This window comes from Plectropomus leopardus, chromosome 20, assembly GCF_026936395.1.
Source record: "Plectropomus leopardus strain MGB_pleo_1.0 chromosome 20, ASM2693639v1, whole genome shotgun sequence".
Lineage (NCBI taxonomy): Eukaryota > Metazoa > Chordata > Actinopteri > Perciformes > Serranidae > Plectropomus > Plectropomus leopardus.
Genome location: NC_142195.1, coordinates 20970022 through 20989529, shown reverse-complemented (window position 1 = coordinate 20989529; position 19508 = coordinate 20970022). Strand labels below are relative to the sequence as shown.

Genomic DNA, 19508 nt, shown 5'->3' with positions numbered 1-19508 from the left:
AATGCTGTTTGATGAAACATTGTAAAAACCTGTTCAAACATTTGATGAAAGCGAGACATGGTAAAACAACTGTAGGGTGGAAGATGGGGTCAACCAACTCATGAAAACAATAAAGCATACAAAGTTATTTTGTAGATTGCAAATGAAAGAAAAACTGTATTTTGGTTTTGCAAATGCTTTATAAAAATATTTTAACTTTTAAGAGAACAGCATTTCATACAATTGATATTTTCATTATATTTGTATATACTAAAACTATGTTTTCAAGATGTATCTTTTATGCATTGTGTAATTTACTCTAACAGACTTCTTCCTTCACCTGTGCATCAGAAAATATGAACACAAAGGTTTAAAAACACAAAATTAAAATGTCTGTGCTCACCAGAAATGCTGGAGTTGTCTTTGGTTGCGTAAACAGGTAGTCCTTCGTCTCTATTTTTGTGAACCTGAAAACAAAATATAGTTGGTAAGAATTCGACATACTTATTGTGCATTGTATATTAAGTCCTGTAAAGCCAGACTGATGTCTTTGATATTTTGATTCTTTAGCTCTTTGAAATTGGTTTGATTTATTACAAAAATAGGGAAAAAGGCAATGAGCGACTCAGGAAGAAATGACCCAAAAATTTGCACAAAAAAAGTACAAGAAAAATATGTAACAAATAGCAATAAATAAATAAAGTAATAACACAAAAAAGTGTTTAAAATAATAATAACTCTGTAAAATATTTTAAAATATAAAATTGAGGACATATTTTCCTAGTGTTATGAAAATGACTTTTCTAAACTAATTTTCTACTAAGTTCGTACAATTTGCAGAACACTTCTTGCCAAGCTGCTCATTGCCTTTTTTCCCATGTTTTCAAAAGGGAGTAAGTCAATTTACACTAGGTTTGACTGGTTCTGAAGACAGCACAAAAAAAGTCAATCGAGGTCTCAAAAAGTTGATGTGATGGATATTGTTCATATCAACACAGGTTTTCTCTTTTATTCTGATGTTCTGACAAAACTGACTAATTATTTGGCAAATATATTCTCCCTGGTTGGTGCTGTCTTTTTGTCAGCCAATGGCATCATTTATTCATAATGACTGAATTTAGAGAACATAGTTAAACCCTTTTTTCCCGTCCTCGTCTCTAAAATCAGTCACATGTATTTGCAGTATGTTACTCAGTGGATGATTTAACTTGTTCTGCTTTAAAATACTCCTCATAATTCTACCTCCCTCCTCCTCCACTCTCTCAGAGGCCTGGTTAATGCAGGAGTCGACAGGTTAAAGATTAGAGCTGCCCTAACAGGCTGGGGTGACAGAGGGAGAACAAACACACCGCGGCCGTTAAACAATCCACACCTGGGCCTATTAGCCGGGATCAGGGTGGGGTGACTGTTTCAATTTCTACAGGGAGAAACCAGCCTATCAATCTGCTTATGCAGATCACATCGCTGCCTGACTGCAGCACCATTTAAATAATAATTAGTTAAAGTGGCCTGGGGGGATATTTACGTTTTTGTAAGCTGGGTCCTCTCGGTGAGGCGGGGTGGAGCTGGAGAGAGGCAGGCTGGCAGTAGGGGAGGCAGGCAGGCTGGGGGACTCCTGCTGGATGGGGTCTGAGGAGGAGGGAGGGGAGGTGCTGTTATACACAGCGGCGCCACTCCCTCTCTCCTTCCCCCTCTCCTCTCCGTGACTGTCACTCAACGCAGGGAGGTACAGGTTGGTTTGAGTCTGTGGCGGCCTGTTCGTGAAGCTCCCCTCCTCCTCATCCTCTTGCTTCGACGACTCCACATCCACCTCCCCTTCCTCCTCACTCTCAACTCCCTCTACTTCTCCATCGCCTCCGCTTTCACTCCCGTAACTGCAGCTGCTGCTGGGAGATAGCCGCTGGTGACGGTCTGACCTGGCGACCCCAAAATCCTCCTCTGTTGCCCCAGTAACTCCTCCTCCATTGTTATGGAGCTTGGCGATGCTCTCGGCGTCTTTTATGACAGGTCGGAAGGCTGAGCCATAGCTTGGCTTCCTGGTTTGGAGGGTCGGGGTGTCCAGGAGTTTGAGCCATCCTTCTGACGTCACAGGGCGAAGGTCAGGGGTTACTGTTGTGCACTCCGGGTCAAACAGCCCAGATCTGGGTGTGGTAGTCCCACTACCGGGCGCCATGGTTGCACTGACACTATTTCCGTTGCCAGCTACTGCTCCAGGCTCGCTGGGGTCTGAGAGATCCAAAAAGGCCTGCCTGAGAGAGGGGTTGTCTGCCAGGGAGGAGAGGGCGCTGGGCTGAGGCTGGAGGTAGGTAGGGACAGGGATTCCTCCAGCTGCTCTCGGGGGCCAAAACATGCAGAAAGGAGGATAAAAAGTGTCTTTGCGGCCTGGCCATAAAAGACCCGACAAACCTGTTCCTTTCTGCCCACCTGAAACATCACTGTCATCTTTTTTCTGCTGGCAAAGGCCAAATGCTGGGAAGGGGTACGGCGAGGGGAAGAGTGACGTGGGAGGGAACTTCTGCAGCATGCCAAAGCCTTTACTTGGGACGGGGATGACGGGGTAGCTACGTGGTGTCTTGCGGGGAGACAAGCTGCCTCCATCCAGATCATCCTCGTCGTCAAAGCGAGCTCTTTTCTGTGCACCCAGGTCTGGTCCCATCATGTGAGGCACCACTGAACCTGGGAGAGTCTTCATAGGACCCATGGAGGGACAATGGGCTGAAGAGGGTAGCGCTCTCTTCCGGCTGCCTCCGTTAAACATGGCTTTGACATCTTCCCACGCAAAGACTAACTCATCAGGCGGGTGCTTGTCAGTGAGTTTGAGATGTCGTCGCCAGGAGTTAAAGTTGGCAGCATCGGGCTGGGTGTACTTGGCGTCTGGAGTGCGGTGGGAATGGAAAATGAACTTATTTGGAGAGAAGTACATGTTGCACAAGGAGCACTTGATGCATTTGGCTCTGGAGCTGTTGTAGCGTGCAGGGATGAAGTTACCACGGCAGCCCCAGGCGCACTCGTGTGTCACGTCGAAGGCAAAGTTGTCGGGCAGTTTCGGTGGTGCGTTCTCTCCAAGGAAGGACTTGCAGAGCCGTTCAGCTTCACGCTTGGTGATCATGCCGCAGCGGCGTGACGAGATGGGCATGGCGCCAGCCCGACGGAGGATCTCCAGCTGAACCGGAGTGCACTGGACACAGGTGATGCCCAGTGCCACGCGACGATTATGAATCTCATTATAACTGTAGTTTTTGAGGAGAGTGTTGGAAATCTGTGCCAGGCAAAGTCTCTCATTGTTGTCGATGACTAGCGATACAATGGGAACACCGTAAAGGATGACCTGGCCCACCTGGTTTGGCTTGAGGGGTGAGGAGGAGGAGGACGGAGAAGGGGAGGATAAGGAAGAGGACGAGGAGTGGAGATGGGTGGGTCTGGGTGGTGTCAGGGGTTCCTGCTGGTAGGAGCCTGTTGAGCTCGTCATTATGATGTCATTAGAGCTCGAAAGATGGGTCTTGTCCATACTTAAAAGAAAACTGTTTGTAGAATGACCTGTGTGGAAAAAAGCAGGAAAAAGATTATGTGTTGTTGGTTTTTTTTTTACCATAAAAAAGTTTACATACACACACACAAGAAATAGCTAGATAATGACTTACATTAATTCTACCTTAAAGGTGTCCCCAAAAAAAAAAACTAAACTATTTTAAGTGCATATTGAAATACTTACCATAAATTAAATGCTTTTTAATTAAATGTATCCATTACCTAATTTATAGATAAACACCAAAATGTTTTTTTCTTTTCTCTTTTCTTTCTATAAGGCACTGGGTTTTAAAATGCTTCAATATCACTAGAAAATAAAATAACTGTTGTCTAAATTACTCTTAAAAAATTATATTGAGCACAGAAATAATATAAACTGAACAGTTCTGAATTTACATGTCTTTGTGATACTAAGTGCAGTGTTTGGATGACAGCAAATATTTTCTTCCCTAGCAGTTCAACTGAAACAAAAAAAAAAATCAAATGAGGAACTACATAGTACAATTCAATTTTAAAAAAGTAACCTTTGTAGCATTAAACAGCTCTTTATAACTCTAAAATGATAAGTGTGTTTGCCTGTGTGTGTGTGTGTGTGTATATGTGTGTGAAAGTGTGTTTTCAACAAGTTGGTCAATGAACAAACTATAAAAGAGAATAACACACTTTTCAAACTTAACCAGTATAATTACAGTACAACATTAAATATATTTTCAACCAAAGTTAAAGGCACAAATTGAAGTTTAAATTTTATATTCTGACATGTTAAAATATCATTTCCATCTTGTCCTTTATGTCATGTCCTTTACCAGTGTTAAATAAAAGGAAACACACACACACACACACACACACACAGATAGACACAGCACGCGGACATAATTTTAAGGCAGTTTTGGGGCATTTTTGGTTGGTATAATAGTTTTGTAATACTATTATATCAACCTCATGAGAGATTTGACTGTGGCACTTCAATGAGGTGCCACACATCTTGTCTAAATATGTCTTTACCCATTTAAAGTCGTCCTAGTTATGTAGATTTTTTTAAAGCATTATCATAAAAATGGCACGGAATTTACTGTGCAAAGAGAATAGATTCAACTGTAAATTCCCATGTGCTGAGTGATATCAAAATTGATTGTGCTATTATTTCAACATTATACTGCAATGTTTTAAATGTACAACAAAAATCACAGTTTTTAACTTATTAGTAAAAGTCTACTTAGTGATGAATAAGGTCAATTATTTTGAAAATAGGCTTTGGTATTTCGCAGAGATGACAGTTTCTTAAATATACACTTCAGAAATTCTCATCTTACCCACTGCACACTTTTCTCATATATTTTTTTACTTTGTGTGTGTGTGTGTGTGTGTGTGTGTATCACATTTATAATGTGTCTTTAGAACAAATTACGCTTAAACGACTACAGGAAAAATAATTTGCGTTCTTTAAAAAAGAGTCAGAAAATGTTTGTGTTAACAAAGAAATGTCTAATACATTTACGGCAATTAATGTTTACAGCGCATTCAAGAAAACGTTTACATTATAGCAAAATAAAGTACAGAATTACAGGGTATCTATGGTCAGTAAACGGGTGTCGTTTAGAAATGGAGCAATTTATTACAGCGCAATATGGTTGAATTGTGTGGGCCGAATGACGTTTGGCTGAGAAAAAGCAGTACGCAAGAGCCAGAAAAAACAATCAACACTCCAATTCAAAAGCTCACAGTTGGGCTTCAAATTGCACAATATATTAGACTATTTAAATTTGTATAATTTCATTTCATTCCACGTTTAATTTCTAGCACAGTAACAGTCGGCCTGTAGCCTATAAACTGGCACACTTGTCAGTTATTCAAACATTAACCATGAAACAATATTAAAAGCAGAAGCGTTACGTCTGATAATTAAATAACAAAAAAGCAATGATGATGATAATAATAATAATAATAATAATAATAATAATAATAATAATAAGACACTCGCCCACAGTAATTTTAAACTACGGTTAGGCCAACGCAACGGAATGTGAAATATTCACCCACAACTTCTCTGAATTTTTTTCCTTTTAAATCAAGCATTTCTATTGTCCCACACAGTCTTCATTACGTATGAACATTTCAAATTTTTTTCAACTTTACAGAAGAGATGGTGCAGCAGCAGTACTTACCTCTGACTCCAGTGAATACTCCCAAAACGGTCACAGCGTCCAAAAATATCCCCGTCACGAGCGAAATCGATTTATCCTACAAAGCTTTAAAAAACTCATCTTTATCACGCAAACGAACAGTTTTCACTGAGTTATATCCGAGAAACACATGGAGCCGGCACCGGCTTCTGTCTCCAACTGTCGAGTGAGCTGCTCGTGAGATGTGAGTAGCTATGTGAGATGTGAGATGTGCTCGCGCCAGCTTTATTCGCTTTTCAGAGACACCACGCGACGTCCTAATCCGTCTCTCTCTCTCTCTCTCTCTCTCTCTCTCTACCACGCACCTGCCTCGTATTTGATTGGCGTGTAGAGCGAGCTCAGCCCACCATCCAGGACACACACAGATAGGCTACATTTCCACACACACACACACACACACACACACACACACACACACTTTATTCCTCCTCTCCTTCACGCGCTATGCTGCCCCGTGCAGCCGAACAGCCAAAATGACGTCTTGCTATCTGCCACTCATATGCTGGAAAAGTCAAACTAACAGTATGGGCGAAGGGAGAGACGCACGAGACTCAATTCCACGCATACACATTTGCGGGAGCAGGAAGTGAGCCCCACTGAAGTCTCAGAGGGTGAAACTCCTCCACTATAATAAAAACACAGCAGAACTCGGACTTTAATATAATTTTTAAAAATACACTCACTAAGCTGACAAGTTGATCTAACTTAAATTTATCTAGGAACTTACTTTCTTTTTAATTGTAAAGTTTACTCAAAATGTGACTGTATTTACTTAATTTTGTGAAGTTGCTGCAACTTCAAAATGACAAGTGAAATTGTGCTGTTCTGACTTATCTTGAGCATCACAAAGAGAATTTTGCTAATGATGCTAATTGTTTTGTTAACATGTTCAAGCATGTACAAATATGGTTGATTGAAACCTGCAGAATACAAACAAAAAGCCTAGGTCAGTAAACTTGATTTACTGAATTTGCCAACATTTAGAAAGATTGGTTTAATTGAACTTGTCATTTATGAGTTGCAACAACTTCACAAACTTAATTAAATACAACTAAATTTTAAGTAAACTTAACAATATATAAAATAAACATAAAATAAGACTTATAGTTACATGTTTTCTAGATCTCTTTAAGTAAGATCAACTTGTCAGATTTTACAGTGTTATAATGACTTTATAAATATTTGTTTTCATTTATTTTGACACTGCACACAGCTCTATTACCACAAACAGTAGCATACAAGCTGTCAGATGGGTGTCTGCTGGTCTACTGCACAAGCTTGACGGGGGTCTTTGACATTTAGTAGTTTGGGAAACCCTTGAAAAAAACTAAAAAGCGTGACTTTTGATACACAATGCCTGAGTTGCAAATTAATTACCAACAAACTGCTGGCAGCAGACACAACCAGCAGAAGAGCTTGGCATCGGAGAGGTGGCTTTTAAACACAGACACAGTGTGGAGTAAAACATTAGCCTGATCATAGGGGCCTGAGATAGAAATAAATAAATACATAAATAAACAGATAAATAAATAAAGGCTGAGACAGCAGACAGACAAGCAGGCAGGCAGGCAGGCAGTCTGGGGATCAGAATAATGTCTGTCAGTACAGCTGATTCTCACATTGAACGCTGAGAAGGCATTTTGAAACACGACTCTGTATGCATGTGCAGGTTGTTCCCAGGAGATAACAGGCAGCAGGAAGCTTCTGTAGCAGCCTTCTTCTGTTGTAATTGAGGGTCAGAGGAGCTCTGAGCTAGCGCCTAGTGCTATAAAAGGCAATGACAATTCACCTGAAGAGAGCCCTCAAGATTATTTCATTTAGCAAAATAGGGGTGGGGATCAGTGTTCCCTCAGAGGGCCCTGGAATTCCTAGCTACACCCCTGCTCCAAGTTCTTAAACCAGGCATGTTTCTCCTGCTGCTCAATTACCTCTTCCACTAAAAATATGCAGGCAAATTACAGATAGGAAGGCGCAGACCTAAATTTGAAGTAACCCAGATATTAGCCACCCCGCAGTCTGTCTCAACGATGTCATTTAACTCTGCATGTGGATGCAGGGAAGTGTTGTCCCAAATACTGACTGTCCTCGTTAATTAAAACAACTTAATGAAGTTTTTTGCAGGGCAAACTCTTCTGAGGCCCATCTTTCATGTCTGGGACGTAGAAAACTTAAATAATATATTAATAATAAAAAACTTAAGGCCTGCAATCAGGAGCATCATTGTGGGAGTAAAAGTGGGACTGACTCCCTAGGGCCCCTATAGCACGAGGGCCCTCCAAAAGCCTGAAAGGAATAGTTTGGTTCTGTAATTTTTGATTTGCAGTAAATGTATAAAAATTGACTGAATGAACTGGTTAAAAGATTGAACTTTGTATAAAAACATAATGGAAGGGGTTCCTTTTTCCGTTTAAAGGAACAAAATGGTTTAGACCGCCCCTGTGATTTGTCTGTAAACTCAGCTAGAGCTGAGATGGTGACTGCTTATACTTTCCCCAAGAAAGGGAAATTGGGGCTCCAAAAATGAAGGAAAGAAAGAAAGAAAGAAAGAAAGAAAGAAAGAAAGAAAGAAAGAAAGAAAGAAAAATAGGAAGAAAGAAATAAAATGAGACAGGAAGCAAATTGATTTTGTAAAAAAAAAAAAAAAAAGCCTAATAAAATTTTTTTTTAAAAAAACTCAAAAGGTGTATAAGAGAGACTTACACAGGTGTATTTATGTATCTATACCATTTATTATAGAGACACATAGATAAGAATTGCGGTCACTGGTCAAAAAGACACTTCTTGTGACCTGTGGTAAATTTTTCACAGTGAATAAAATATTCTCCAAGGGGCCGAGATTAGATTAGAATAACTTTGCATGATGCATACCATCACAGTTGTTACTTAGGTCTGTTTGCATTTAAATTAAAGGAGAAATATGTGTAGCACAGTCTGTGAGCTCTAAAAATAAAAAAAAGTCTTTAAAAAGCTCCATTGTTATATATTACACCAATCTTCTTTTCTTTGTTTTTTTCATAATTGTTTGAGTAGTTTGTAATCCTTTAAGGAACTGATAATAGAACTTCCTTTTCTAAATGTTTAATTAATTATATAAAAGCTACAGAAACTCACAAAACCATTAAAAGTAAGAAAATATTTTTCTACAGTTTTTAAATTATAGCTGCATCTGTCTAATCAATTCTCAATCAGGTTAAAATACTGCTGGATATTGAGACTGGCTGTAATTTATTCTCGCACAATCTTTTCTCAATAGCATCTTGATAAACATGACAGGGTCACTCTTTAGGCTCAGCCTTAAATCTGTGCGTGCAGCCCGTGTGTGTGTGTGCGTGTGTGTGTGTGTATGGTGTGTGTGTGTGTGTGTGTGTGCGTGTGTGCGTGCGTGTGTGTGTAAGCGACACAGCGGAGAGCACGAGCCCCATCTGCTCCTTTTCAAACCAATTTAGGTTGTCACCGCGTGTGCTTTTGTCTCGCGGACGGACGCCGCGGGAACACTATGGCTGCGATGGGACAAGAGGGGGGCCGCGGGCGCGAGCCACGCACGGGCCGCAGCGATTGCAACGACTGACGTCACAATAGAGAGATGAGTGGAAATAATAAAAGGCTACAAAAGCCAGGTGCAGAAGCTTTAAAAGCTAGTCAATAATCATTTTCGATACAAAAATCCCCGTTGGCAAATATTTATATAATATAATATTTTATAATCACTTCACTTTTGACTTGAAAGCCTTCTGACTCAAATTGTTTTTATGTCCATTATCGGAAAAAAACGGTAACTTAAAGGTCGGTTAAGTTCAACCTTTAGGCCACAGTTATTTATCTGTATTTGGACATTTCGTACGGTTATTTTGTGCATAAAATGCAGTTTTGAAGGTTCATTTATCTTTGATTTATTTATTTAATTATTTGCTGGGAAACTGATACTCTCGTGGAGCAATGTGGATTTTTTTATAGGCTTATTCAAAAAATACTCTATTTCGATACTGACATCTATAATAAACGTCATTACAGGCGAATTTTGCATGCTTTTAAACGACAACAATGAACTATCTTGAAAGCAGCATACTGATGCACAATGCTCTCTCTCCCTGAGAAAAATGTCTCTGATATGTTATCAAAAGCGGAGCGTGTCTAAACCATGCGAAGCAGGAAAGGGGCTTATTGGATACAATAGCGCTATTAGCCCCTTTGGAATACATTTCACTTTTTTCATAATGCATTAGCCCGTCGCCCTACTGAGAAATTAATCATGCGTTTAAAAAAAAGAATTGCTTGTGTGACCTCGAAGGGTCAAAGCAGGGAGAGAGAGGGAGAGAGAGCTTCAAACATAATAAATTAAGAGCTACAACACTAAGTGAGCTTGAGACATTTAACATCGAATCTGTCAATAAATGAAACATGCCCCGGGTGAGTGATTACCATATTGAAATGCATCACCTCCTATTCTCAAAAACGCACTGGAGCCAGCCTGAACAAACACAAAGCATCTATTTCATTTTTTTAAATTATTAAATCATTGTCCAAAAAATGGATTTTATCTTAGCCATTTAATCATGTGTGATTGCTTTTTCGGGCCTCTATCCAACATTTTCAGATTATTCCTTTATTTAAAATTGAAACAATTAAGAAAAAAAAAATCATAAATCGGTATTTAACCATGTGCCAACAACCCGCCAGTGCCTGTATTAATTTATTGTGGATTTAAAGGCATATGTAGGCTACAATATGGTGCACAGTCGCCCTGCATGCCCTAGTTTTAATCCTTACTTAATGCCGCACGTCTTTTACTGAATGGGACTCTTGTGTTGATCTGCAGCCAAGATTTACTGCGCAATGCAATTAACACACATCTTATAATTTGGATGAAATAATAATAATAATGAAAATCATTGACGTTGTTTTGTAAGTACGTCCATTTCCCTTGATGAGGAAAAAAAGTGGATTGTCGATCTAGACAGGGAAGGTTTGTGCGCGTGCATGTGCGCGTTCCACTGTGACACCATGCATTACATACAGTACACTTGTGATTTTTCTTTTATTTTTTTAGTTATTTATTTATTGCTATATCTACAAAGTAAGTCTGTCTTAAATGTACATCTATTTAAAGATGTTATTGGCATAGACCTTTACTGCAACATATAGCCCATTTAAAGCAATTTTAATATTTTAATATTTATAGCACCAGTAAGGGTGGGCACGTGGAGCCATCCGTTCTAATTAAGCTTTTATTTGCCATGTTTCTATTTTTACAGTGTTCTCATAGCGGGACAGACGCAGCCCTGTGAACGATGCTCAGTTTGTTAGATGTGAGCTCGCCTGAGGCGGTTGTACCAATTAGCACGGCAGACCAGCCAGTAAAGATTCCCATATTTCATCGAAGATCTGGAACATTAGCCAGAGCAAATTATAAATAAAAAAAAAACCCCAAAACAAAACAAAAAAACACATGATGCAATGCTCAGAGAAGCCGAGTCTTTATTAACCTTAAAATGCACCATAAGGCCTTAAATCTTTTGTAACTGAATGCATAGGCCCCATAGGATTTCATTCATTTTTTTAGGCATTTTCATTCAAGAGAAATTTTTTTTTTTTTTAGCTGAAGTTTAGAATAATACTTAATTTGACCCTCATGTAATGAATGCAGCTATAAAGAGAGCAAAAATGAAAGCACCTTTTGTGTTTTAATCCCTCTAATGACTTCAAATCCAGACAGCACATCAGATTTTTTGTTTTGGGTGAGCAATTTATGCCTGTTACAGTTTCTTTTCCAGTTTTAAAAAATGTAGGCGTTGCATAATGACGCCATATGGGGCTGCAACTAATAATTATTTTCATTGTTGATTGGTCTGTCAATTATTTTCTCACTTTTTTGGTTTATAAAATTAAAAAAAATGGTGAGAAATGTCCATTAGTGTTTCCCAAAGATGACATCCTCAAATGTCTCTTTTTTTCTGACAACCCAAAGATATTCAATTTAATGTCAAAAACTGCAAATAGAGAGTTTTCTTTTTTGTCATCTAGATTTATCAGGTTCCATCTGACACATTTGTCAAAATTTAGTTATTCATAAATTCTTGTTCTGTGTCAACTTATTAAGATAGGTCCTTTAAAGTTGTGCATTTTGGACTTTATATTCAGCAAAGGTTCATATAATTTTTGCTATTTGGAATGGAAATAACATTGAAGTTCAAGTTCTCAAAACTGCAATAAAAGGAGATAAAATCTAAAAAAATTATTCCAAGTTGACAATTTCTAATCGATCAATCAATTAATCATTGGAGTTTTAATGCAACGATAAATCAGTAAAAAGTAAAAAGTGTTATGACAATCGAAGAAGTAGCACAAGACACAAAAGTATAAAACTAAAGAAACCTAAAGAGACAACAAATCACCACAGATGTCACTAAAAGAGATAACAATAAATAAAGACAACTTAACTGTAAATCCCCATAAATATTACGGAAATCCTGTCATGATGCTGTCTCAGACACAGTCTAATTGCAAGTTAATGTGAGAGGAGGTTAACAACACTGTAGGCTTCACCTGCTCTACATGTGTAACTCCAGAGATGTTTGGGTTTCAGTAATGAAGCCCGGCTGCAACAAAATGTTAACAAACCATCTTCCACAACTTAATTAAATTGACTCCACTTTAATACAGACAAATCTTCCTCTGAGAGAACTGGTAATCTAATCTGTCTCTGCACACTGTAAATGGAGCAGACCATTAAAACACAGTACCAGGAGTTGAAACTAACTCGAAAATGAACAATATTAATCTTGCTCATATAAAGACAGTTAAATTCCCAATCTCTTAATCATAATATTTGTGTATCCAGCAACCGAGAGACACAAATGCAAAGACAGGGGTCAAAGGTCAAAAGCAAACAAATCTAGAATGAATTTATGAATATCCATATAAATATGGCTACAGGAAGTTATAGTGTTTTATGATATGCTGGTGAGTTTAATTGCACAATTTTGTACTTTATGGTGGTAATATTCCTTTTATATTTCTAAAACACACAATCAATATTATGTGTATACAGTATTGTTTTAATATCCTTATTGCATCACTTTACGCTTCCCACATTCAGGTTGATTTTGTTGTGACATTTGGACCCTTTTCTTGTTTTCCATGGAATCACTGTGGTTGTATTCTATGAGGTTTTTTTTTGTCCAGGACTGAGTTACGGTTCTTTCAGAGCTACTGGGAGATGCAACTTTACTTACTGAATGATCCACTTTCGTAATTAAAGGCTTGCTTGACTTTTAATGACCCCTGAACACAAGCAAACTTGTGGAAGTTATTCTAAGTGGAATGACTAATGAGACGTTAACAGTGAACACTGAGCTAAAGCCAATTAGCTGCAGTGCAGACAGACTGCTGGGCGCTATGGTGCGCTTTAAAGGCAAGCAGAGTGCCTGCAAGGTCAGAGGGGGCTGTGTGTGTGTGTGTGTGTGTGTGTGTGTGTGTGTGTGTGTGTGTGTGAGTGAGACAGAGAGAGAGAGCACATGCCTTAAGTTTGGACAATGCAAACATTCAACATCATAAAGACTGTTGTAGATCTGTGATATAATAAAAGCAAAGCAAACATGCCATAGTATTGAAAGGTCCAGTGTGCAGAATTTAGGGGGATATATTGGCAGAAATGTAGGGCGATATTCACAACTATGCTTTCATCAGTGTATAATCGACTGAAACTAGGAACTTTTGTGTTTTTATGACTTTAGAATGAGCAGTTTACATCTATATATGGAGCAGGTACTCCGCCATGGAGTTTGCCATGTTGTTTCTATAGCCCAGAATAGAGAAACCTAACACTGGCTCTGGATAAGGCCGGTTGCATTTCATGTTTCACCATAGTTCTCCTACACACTCGGCACATGGGAGAAATGCCAGTTGGTTGCAGACACCACTAAATCAACACACTAGATCTTTATTAAAACTCTGCATCAATCTTTGGCGTTAAGCACCAATTACTGACATGTTCTTTGGCGTTTTCTCTTTTCATTTTTACAGTTTCTCATATAATCCTTCTACAACACATTTTATAGCATGTCCTATTGTGTTTTATTTTTAATATTGAATATTGAGATCATGTGAAAATTGTTCATTCAAATTTACTGAAACAGACCTTTGAACATACCCACTCCACCGAGCTTGAGTGACGAATACCCCCCCCAAATGTATGTTGGCATGGTAATGCTTAAGTTGAATACGTTGGTCTCTGGTGATTGGTTAGGAATATAGGACGCAAAGTCAGACTGAAGATAGAAATACAACTACAACAAGCAACAAGCTGACCGAAAGTATGAGTTTCACAATGTACACCACAAAGATAAAACACTTAATGCAAAAGCACAACAGATAGGCAATTGACATGGCAAACCCATTCCAGTGAGTAAATAGTTGGTTTTATTTTGTGGTCAAAGTTTCATTATCATCTCACCATAATGGCTTTGAGAGCCAAGAATATTTTGACAACACTTTATTGTTCCTATGTTCAAGTGCTTGTGGGAAAGCTGTGATTTCAGTCTAAGCTGGGAAATCTATAAAAAAAACAAAACTTCACAGTAGATCAACTGCTTTACGAGTGTGTTTGTGACACAAACTTGAAAAAAGTTATTGCACGACTCACATACACAAAACTGTTTCGTGTGTCTACCCCTTGTACGCCTAATTATGCTTAACAGCATTATACAACACTAAACATACAAGTTATTTTTTGGATCAGGTTTGGTGGAGGGAGAAAAACTGACAGAGAGAGAGAAAGAGATCACAGGCAAGCGACACACTGTATAAGACTATTATCTCTCGTCCAAGAGAATCATTCAGTTCTCCGCGGGGTGTCAAAGCGACACATCTCGGCGGGGAGAAGACTAACCGAGATGATCTCACAGTATCACGGCTTAATTTTCTTTACTGGGGAATTTTCGGTGGTAATGTAACTTAAATAGGCCATTGTGGAGCAAACTGCATCGTTTTATATGGGACATAAAATCATGGAAACTCACCAAAAAGGAAGATTGGCACTTAGGCCTGCACAATGCGTTAAAATGGATTCTGAATGAATTACCACAAATGTCGTCCCATAAGGCCTGTGCTCAGTATTTTCTCACTTTGTGTGTGTGTGTGTGTGTGTGTGAGAGAGAGCGTGTGTGGAAGCTTGTTTTTCAACACAAACGTCAGTTCTTCACTGTTAGTAACCTCATACTCATATGTGAAGAGTTGAATTCCGAAATGATATGAACACATTTGAAAACAAAAAGGGCATGATTAACCCTTTGAAACTTGGATTGACATCACCTTTCTTGATGCATTCTGATGCTTTTGGCAAGTATTTAAACCTCTGAACCCTGAGCAAATTGGTTTGATTTCTTTCAAATCATGGGAGAAATGGCAATGAGCAACTTGGAAAGAAATGTCACACAAATTACAAGAAATTAGTAGATTTAGAAAATTGTTTTTAAACAAGCTGAGAAAAAAACGTCTGTAGAATGATACCTAGAATTGTCACAATTAGATATTCAAAATTATCTTACAGATTTTTTTTTGTTTTTATTTGTTAAACTTTTGCCAGGTTTTGTTTTTTGTTTGTTTGCTTGGTTTTTTTTTTAGCTAATTTTCAGGTAACTGTCTTGTACTTTTCACTAATTTCTTTCTTGGGTCATTTCTTCTTTAAAATGCTGTTTTCCTTCTTCCCATGTTTTTTTTTTAAGAAATAAAGTCCATTAGCCTAGGTTTTTAAAAGGATAATGGTATGAAAGTTACAGTTGAATCTGTTACTGAGGGGCACATGAGCAGGATACATTCTGGCTACTGCTGGCATTGAACTTGCAACCTGTTGTTTACAGGATTGCCTCAGTGAATCAGCAAGCAAGAGCTAAATATTCAATATATGGCCAAAAGTATGCGTACACCCCTGTTCCAAGTTTGATGTGGAAGAATTTGTTTGGCACACGAAGGGGAAATTTCATATGGATAATGTTCATGTGTCCACATACTTCTGGCCATGTAGTTTCTATACGAGGTAATTTATATGTATTTCAAGACACATGATGCATTTATATGTCTCGTCTTTTCCATGTTTTCGACTAATCCATCCATCTGCCCCAAGCAAACAAGAGCTACGTTAATGCGAACGTTAAGGGCTCTATTAGCATTGCAGACAGGAAGCGGAACAACCAGGGCTTTTTCTATTCGTCTATTATTAATGAGGACTGGAGGTTAATCTACCGCTTAATCACAAGGCAACATAGGGAGTGATGCAGAGACACAAGGATGGAGGGGGTGAATAAAAAGGATTTTCCACAAAATCAAACAGGAAGTGAAAGAGCGAGCAGAAGATCAGAAGAGAGGCATCGACCTCATCAATTATGATTTCAATCAGCTTGCATTTGTCTGCAGATGTGGACGTGTAAAAACCTCTAAATGTCCCTGTGACAATTAGTTAAAACATGAGATCATCCCATTAGTGCACTGCTGCTGTCCCATCCTTGGGTTTAAATGTTTGGGTTCGTACAGTAACATTCATGGCAGAAAATGAAATCTGGCAACTCCTCCCTAAAAATACATATCATACATTTTCCTGTTACCTAAAATGCATCATGGATGTACAGTCCCATGACACTGGATGCTGTTTTGTTGTTTCTTCAGACACTGGTCATTCAAAATGGAATCGTTTCCTCTGTTTTGATGTTATGGAGTGGGCAGAAAATTTTAATCCTAATCCTAACCGTTACTTTCAGGAAGGGGAAGATTTTCAAGGATTTTGAGAAGTTAAGATTGAAGGCAACTGTGACCATTCAAGTTCAATGTGTTTTTTGTTTTTTACAAACTCATCATACTACCAGACATGGGCAGATTATGAAACAAAAGGACCGCTGGACACAGAAATGTAAAGGGCACCACTACGTCTACTACACAGGTGCAAGACATACAGACTTTGGGGTTTTGTGTCTTTTTGTTGCTGTTTTGCATTTCTTTGTAGTTGTTATTCATCTTTTTTTTGGTTTTGTACCTCTTTGGGGTTGTTTGGTGTCTCTTTATAGTTTCTTTGTGTCTCTGTGATAAATTTGTGTATTTCTGTGTTTGTTTTGCATCTCTTTGTAGTCAGAACATGTTTAATTTGAGTAATTTTGCAGAAGAAGACTAGGGGGGCCCTGATACTTTGGACCCCTGGGCCTGTGCTCATTTGGCCAATTCAGAGACTACAAGCAAATATAGACAAAGTAAATGACATACTGCCCTTAAGTTCCAAGAGGACATTATTGATTATTCTAGCAGTATAGGTGAAAGATGGATGAAAGTAGTGTATGTTTTTTTCTTATTTGGCATTTTTGGAAAAGCGTTACTTTATCTTTTTTTTTTTTTAATATATTATTTCATTTTATTATTTATTTATTTTTCATTTTTAAATTTTTAATGTTTTAATGTTTTGCCTCTTCTGGATCAAATTATGTTTTAATTGGAGGAGACAAATGTATGCTCTGAATACTGAGGAACATGTGTTCCCTGGTTCCCCCTGGATATCTGTACCAGTGGTTTCAGCGTTCCTTTTCATGGTGCAAACAGTAAAAAGCTCTCTCAGCGTGAACTGTTTGTTCAGAAAATGCCTTATATCAGGGAGTATATGCTTGAGTCTTAGCATGTGTTTTTGTATATGTACCTGGTGTTTGCTGTTGTTACATCAGCGTGGTCCACCCTCGACAAGCTTTAATTGTGTAATCCTGTGATCTGGCTTGTAATCCCTTCAAACATACAGTACAATATCAGTGATCTCTGACAGATTAGAGTTGATCTCTGTTTATTGTTTATCTGTTGTTTAAAAAAACATGGAGAATTATTGAATTCAGTGGTGAACAACAGTTCACTGACTCAACATCTATCAGTAGGATGCCATGCAATGTATTGAAATGCATTAAGAATTAGAAATTTGGCACATTTAGTTTGGTTATCTATTTATCTTCATATTAATCATTAATGTTAACAAGAAAGAAACAGAAATATGCTCTTGTTTGAAGGACATTAGTCCAAGTCAGGACATTGAGTGATTAACTCAATGTCCTTTTAAAACATGAATTTAAAAACAAAATATGGAAAAAAAAAATGAAATCTGACACCATAGCCATCCAATAGCAGTCTTCTAGGAAGAACCAGCTCACACGTTTCACTGACAATTATTGTTCAAACACAATAAAAGCTGCACTTTTAGTTTTCAATTATTTGATTTTTAATTATTTGATATTTGTGTTAAATGCAGTTCCGCTCAAGGGCTCGCCATTATAGATAGAGGCTGGCTTTTAAAGAGGGGCCACCGGGCAAAATGGTAAACAACAGAATTAAATGGTAATAATTATTGTTCCTGAAAATAATTATTGTTCAGCTGCCTATCTGCTCTGGTGTTTAAATAACAACACATATTAGCTTTTTTTCTTTTCTGTGAGACAACTGTGTATGTGTGTGTGTGTGTGTGTGTGTGTGTATGAGGTAGCTTAAGTTGAATTATCACATATGCAGGACACAGACAGGCACACACAAGAGGCAAACACACCAACACGCAGCTGGAGATTAAGACACACACACAGCAGGTTTTGCAGATAACAAATAACATAATATGCTATTTGTTATATGCAAAACCTATACAGCATATTGTTTGAGCAAATATTCAACAATTTTAGAAACAAAAGAATATTCTGACTCAGTGATTTTGTATTGTGATTACTTTTAGTTACTTTCTGATTAGTTTGCTATGTTTTTGTCGCATAAAATTACTTAAAGGCCTCGATTTTTGAAAAAACAACAACAACAACAACAACAACAACAACAAAAAAAACATGATAAAGTTTGGAAAAATTGATGTTTGATTATGGCAATATTTTTAACTGTAATTTTTTTTATCCTCTAAATGTTTTTGTATGACTTTTCACAAACAAAACATACCTTGTTTCTTTGACGCAACAACTTTTGCTCCTAAAAACAGGATCATGCACAGCACATATGGACAGATTTTACATCTGTATTGTTTTTGATGTGCTGATCCCCCACATTAAAACTCAGCATCAAAGCAGCTTTCATCATTATCATTGTTATTATTATTATTATGCCTGATCTCTCGCTGAATTACAGCTGATCCACTGATACGTAAATACCCCTCTACAACGCTATGTGAACAAAGAGATTACCCACTGGGCTGATAGAGACATGCGGGATATGTGACACTGATCTGACGGCACTAATGATGACAGAAATATGAGTCTTTATTGTTTTTGATGGGGATATCCAAGCAAGCTTGAGTCACGTGTGCAAATTAATAAACACACATACAGCGCATGCTCGCTGATATAAGTACATACAAAAACACGCTGTGCCCTTCTTAGTCCATACACAAATATTAGACATTAAAAGATGTTTTTCATGTCTGTTTTTGGAGGATTACCATTCCTCTCAACATTAATAATCTATTTTTCACAACCTCATGACAGATGTTATGAATAAAGGAGAGAGTAAAACCATCGTTACACCAACATTGGACCCCAACTGAGTTTTCATTCATATATACCACCATGCATTATCCTTATATACTTAAATGACAGATTTCTGAATTTGATTACAATTCAGAGTGCTAATCAGGGCAGTTAGATATCTAATCAGAATCTAAGAAGAATCTAATCCGATTTTGGGAAAAAAACCTGTTGTTGCACATTGGTGTTGCATTTAAAGTTTGAGTTTGAGTAGTCGGTTAAGAAAAATAGTCAGTAAAAACTTTTGACAACTTGTTTTTTAATGGTCGCCATTCTAAAATTGTCTACAAGT

At 38.0% G+C, this 19508-nt stretch overlaps 1 protein-coding gene across 3 annotated transcripts in view; it reads right to left on the bottom strand.

Moving 5' to 3' along the window:
- skor2 (SKI family transcriptional corepressor 2) overlaps nucleotides 1–19508 on the bottom strand; it is a 129718-nt gene that overhangs the window by 8878 nt on the left and 101332 nt on the right. For 2 of the 3 annotated variants that reach the window (XM_088071342.1, XM_088071343.1), the window contains exons 4-5: nucleotides 1505–3516; nucleotides 383–446 (exon numbers count right to left, since the gene is read on the bottom strand). In XM_088071342.1, coding sequence (XP_087927468.1) covers nucleotides 383–446; nucleotides 1505–3516 — 2076 coding nt within the window. Of the gene's footprint in view, nucleotides 1–382; nucleotides 447–1504; nucleotides 3517–5672; nucleotides 5932–19508 lie in introns of those variants that run through there. The other variant, XM_042509929.2, reaches the window with a different exon arrangement.